The 4059-nt window shown below is 47.5% G+C and overlaps 1 protein-coding gene across 1 annotated transcript in view; it reads right to left on the reverse strand.

Annotated features, from left to right (window-relative positions):
- The window catches only part of RNF165 (ring finger protein 165), a gene marked incomplete at its 5' end in the record, with an annotated part of 11435 nt that extends 7383 nt beyond the window's left edge, over positions 1-4052 (reverse strand). The window contains 2 exons of the mRNA XM_010150782.1: positions 1719-1844; positions 3895-4052. Of these exons, the coding sequence (XP_010149084.1) occupies positions 1719-1844; positions 3895-4052 (284 nt within the window). The remainder of the gene's footprint in view (positions 1-1718; positions 1845-3894) is intronic.
- Positions 4053-4059: the final 7 nt, after the last annotated feature.

Consider the following 4059-nt stretch of genomic DNA (forward strand, 5'->3'; position numbering starts at 1 on the left):
CCTTTGTGCACCAGTGCATCCACACGCCAAGCGATGCTGTTGCTCTACGGAAGGGCCCAAAGCAGAACACTTCATGGAATAGTTTTTTCCCAGGGTTTGGGGGGTCAATAAGCAGAGCACATTAGCTGAAGACAACCAAAACCAGCCCTCAACCTCTGGTTTGTTCTATGTGGACAACTGTACAGCATTTTGAGGTCCAAGAGCTGTGAGACCTACGGACAGGTTGCCAACGTCCAAAAGGTGAAGGATAAGTCTCCAGATAACAGGCTGGATGGTCACCGCTAAATGCATACACAGATGATGATTTAAGGAACCAACTGGGAGTTTATTTCTACTTCACCAGAAGATTTTAATCAAGGTTGGGCTGTCCGAGATGACTGATCACCTTCAGATCTTCCCTCCATCCCCGTTTCCCACGGCAGTGCCTACCACCTATCGCCTCCGAGCGAGTGCCGCTGCTGCTTGTGCAGTGGTAACAGCTTTGAGGAAAGTTTTTATATCTGTCACTGGGCAAAATGGTACATTTGCCCCGAGGGGAAGTGAGTCACCCAAATATATGTACACAATATATGATTTCTGTCACCCCCACTTCCAAGGTTTTATAAGGCTACGGAGCGACACAGAGCGGGAAAGGAGGGAGGAGGAGGGGAACAAAAAGCAATGCTTTATCAGATCCTTCTAATGATTATAATTAAACACTCTGTGCCGAAAGAGAGGCAGAAAGGATGGATCTATCCAGATGGTACGTGAACCGCTTTGCAAACTGATCTGAACAATGTCATCCCGGCCAAATTCAGCTCACAGTGGTGCTGGTAATGGGGACACCTGAGAAGAAAATGGCAGAAGGATCTGGCTGTGTTTTAGGTTGTATATTATTACCCCAGAGGGGGAAAAAGAACCTCTGTATTAAAAGGACTCTCCACTTGCAGAGGGAAGTGCTCAGATGTTAGAAAATGCCATAATTAAGATTTCCTGTGACATTTTATTTCAGTTCCCTTGTGCATATACATTGCAATTGTCTCTAATTATACGTTCACATGCTATTTTTTCCATTCAGTGCACAGAATGGCCTTTGCTCCACTAACAAGCAGCTACTTTAAGTATGTTTTTATTTTCTTATTCTTCCAAGTAGGGCCCCATACCTTATTAACTGTGCAAGAGCTCAGAACCTGGTCTGAAATTGAAAGGATCAATTCCTTGCTCAGCTTTTGCAGGGTATCAGACACTACAGTGGGAGAACAGTTAACATCTATTAATTCATTCACACCACCCTTCGGGGCATGGCAGCACCGTGCTCCCTAATTTAGACCTTCGAAAAAAAAGTTGTGGCTACTGTTTTTTGAATTCCTGGACAGCAGAAGGTCTGGTTCAGGCAGAGATGTAGGTCTACCGGAAAAAGATACTGGCTGTGCCCTGCATCAGGAAAAGCCCCTGGAGGAAGATTAATGCTTGGCTGCACTCTGCATCAATGGATGGAGAGTTATGGGCAATATCGATGCCTCAGTGTTATCATATATGTGTATAAAGTCTTCAGCTCCCACTCATGGCCCTCTCAGAGATGAGTTTTCCCATTGCCCACTCCCCACATTGTATCTGTTGAGCTGAACATTAGCTTTCATGAAATCATTCGCCCATGATGACATTCGCCAACCCTTGCAGCTTCCCCAGGACTCTCTAAACACCTCATCCAACACATCAGTGAAATGTGGATGACTTACCAGTCTGTGCCTTCAGCTAAATACCTGGGCTGGGGACCCATGGGTTGTGGAGTTTGCAGTTGGTGGCTGAAGTCGAAGCTGGGGTGTAGGCGATGAGGCTGAACCGACACGCGCTCTTGAGCCCGCCTGAGGGGAGGAGAAGACCAGCGAGCCAGTTAGCCACGCAGCAGGCACCGGTAAGGATGGCTGCTGCTCTGAGTCACTGTCCATAAACTGGAGGAAAACTCAAATGCCTGGTCTTCTGAATACATGCCCAAGAGAAAAGAGTCCAAGCAGGTGTCAGGAACGATGGAAAGAGGAATCCAGAGATATGTCATTTACTTCTGGTCACCATGAACATAGCACAGACCTCCCGTACCCCCTGAAGCATCCACATACATTCTGTTTACAGGAAATTCTATTTGGTGGCAACATGGAGAGAAAAAGAAGAAGCCAAACAACTTTTTTCTTAGCAGCTTTCTGCCATTTGCACTATTTTCTTTTTATCCACTGTCAGTCCCATAAACAACACAGGAGATAAAATGTGCCTCTGCTTCTGCCATTACCCATCATCATAAAGAAACTGCAGGTTGTCTCATCTCCCCATGCAGTCCATAAACTCCAGGGGAACCTCATTCATAACAGGATTACTCAGGAGTAACTGAAAGCAGAATTTACTCTCACTGGCCTTTGCCAGCATTTCTGTGGATGATGGACAGGCCAGGCTGGGATCCAGCTCCTTCTCTCCCAGCTTTGCTGCCTTGCAGGCAGGGAAGGGAAAGCAGTAGAATATATAGCAAGGTTTTTCTAAGGATTTGAGTCTCTTCTCATGATTATTGCACATTTGAACTACTTAAGGGAAGAGCATGTGCTGCTTGCTCAGAGTGCACATTTGGAGAGATACAAGGTGGGTGCACAAGCAGGATTTGCACTACAAACAGAACCATACCCCTGGCTCCCTGCTGAGTCCCTGCTTACCAGCAGAGCCATCACAGAGCAAAGCTATGGGAAAACACTAGAACAAATGGAGCATGGAACTGCTAGATGAAGAATTTTTCAGGCAGCCACAGCTCAGAGACTTCACTTTTGAAGACACGACCCAGATTCCCATTACTGGGACCTCGTACCCCACACCTGTAAGGTTTCCAACATCCTCCTCCAATGCAGCTGTGATTTTAGAAACAGGCTGTGGGGCTGGACAAGAGGTTCCTGCCCTTTTCCACACCACAACCCACTTGCAAATGTAACACTGACAGCATTTAGCAAAGCAGCTTCTGCGTGGAAATGTGCTCCGTGCTTTTATTTGAATTCAGCTTATGACTAAGAGATAAACACTTGTATCACCAATGCCTCAGCCTCGCACATATTTGATACCCAATGATTAACTAATCATTAAATCCACCTAAAATCCAGCTTATGCAAAACAAAACAAGGATAAGAAGAACACACACAATTTTCAGACAGAAATGGTATGGAAAGGACGGGTTTTCTGTCTGCAGCATTCTTTCCAAATGAAGCATTATCGCAAAGATTCATCCTCTGATTCTTGATCCATGGGTACAACCCACAAATAGCTTCCATATGTTTCCAAAAAAAGCACTCCTCTCCTACATGCTACCTAAACCCCTCTCTCAAGAAACACAATCAGAACAAAGCCATGCATCCATTTCCACCTCTGCCGCGTTACAGTCGTTCTCTCTGCAGCCATCCTCCCAGTCTGAATTTAGGCTGCTTTCTGTGATTGAACGTGCTGCAGGTCAGCGGCATCTTTCCCTCATGAAGTTGGGAAGCCTACCTAGACACCGAGCAGCAAGTTCTTCGTGTGTAAAACCTGAGGGATGGGTGGAATGGTTTTGAAAGAGCAGCTATGAGGAGGTAGGTAGCTCATGCGTGCAGCTATCTGTCATGCAGGATGGGTTTGCTGCAACACCACGGTCTTACCATCGTGTTGTTATCATCCTATAGGTCACCTGGGGACATGCCAGAGCATGGTATGGATCCCCATGGAAAAAGTACACCCACAGATGCAACCTGCCCTGCAGCTTCCCCTCTAGTGGGTGAATTTTGGGGACACGTAGATGAACATGTGAAGAAAACCCAACACCTCCAGCACGTAGTGCCGGGGTTTTGCAGAAGCCACTCTGCTGCCGTGGGGCTGATGTAGCTGCTCGGCATCTTTCAGATGAGACCCCCTTACCTGGGATGGGGCATGAGCCGGCGGTGCTGTGCCTCGAGGAGCTGCTGCTGGAGGAGGTATTGCTGGTGAAGCGCCTGAGGTAGGAAGGAGGGTCCGGCCACATCCTGGAAGGGCAGGGCTGGCACCGGTGCCAGGGGCTGGTGCAGGGGGCCGCTGTGCTGGTGC

The sequence above is a fragment of the Eurypyga helias genome, unplaced genomic scaffold (genome assembly GCF_000690775.1).
Source record: "Eurypyga helias isolate BGI_N326 unplaced genomic scaffold, ASM69077v1 scaffold35280, whole genome shotgun sequence".
Classification (NCBI taxonomy): Eukaryota; Metazoa; Chordata; class Aves; order Eurypygiformes; family Eurypygidae; genus Eurypyga; species Eurypyga helias.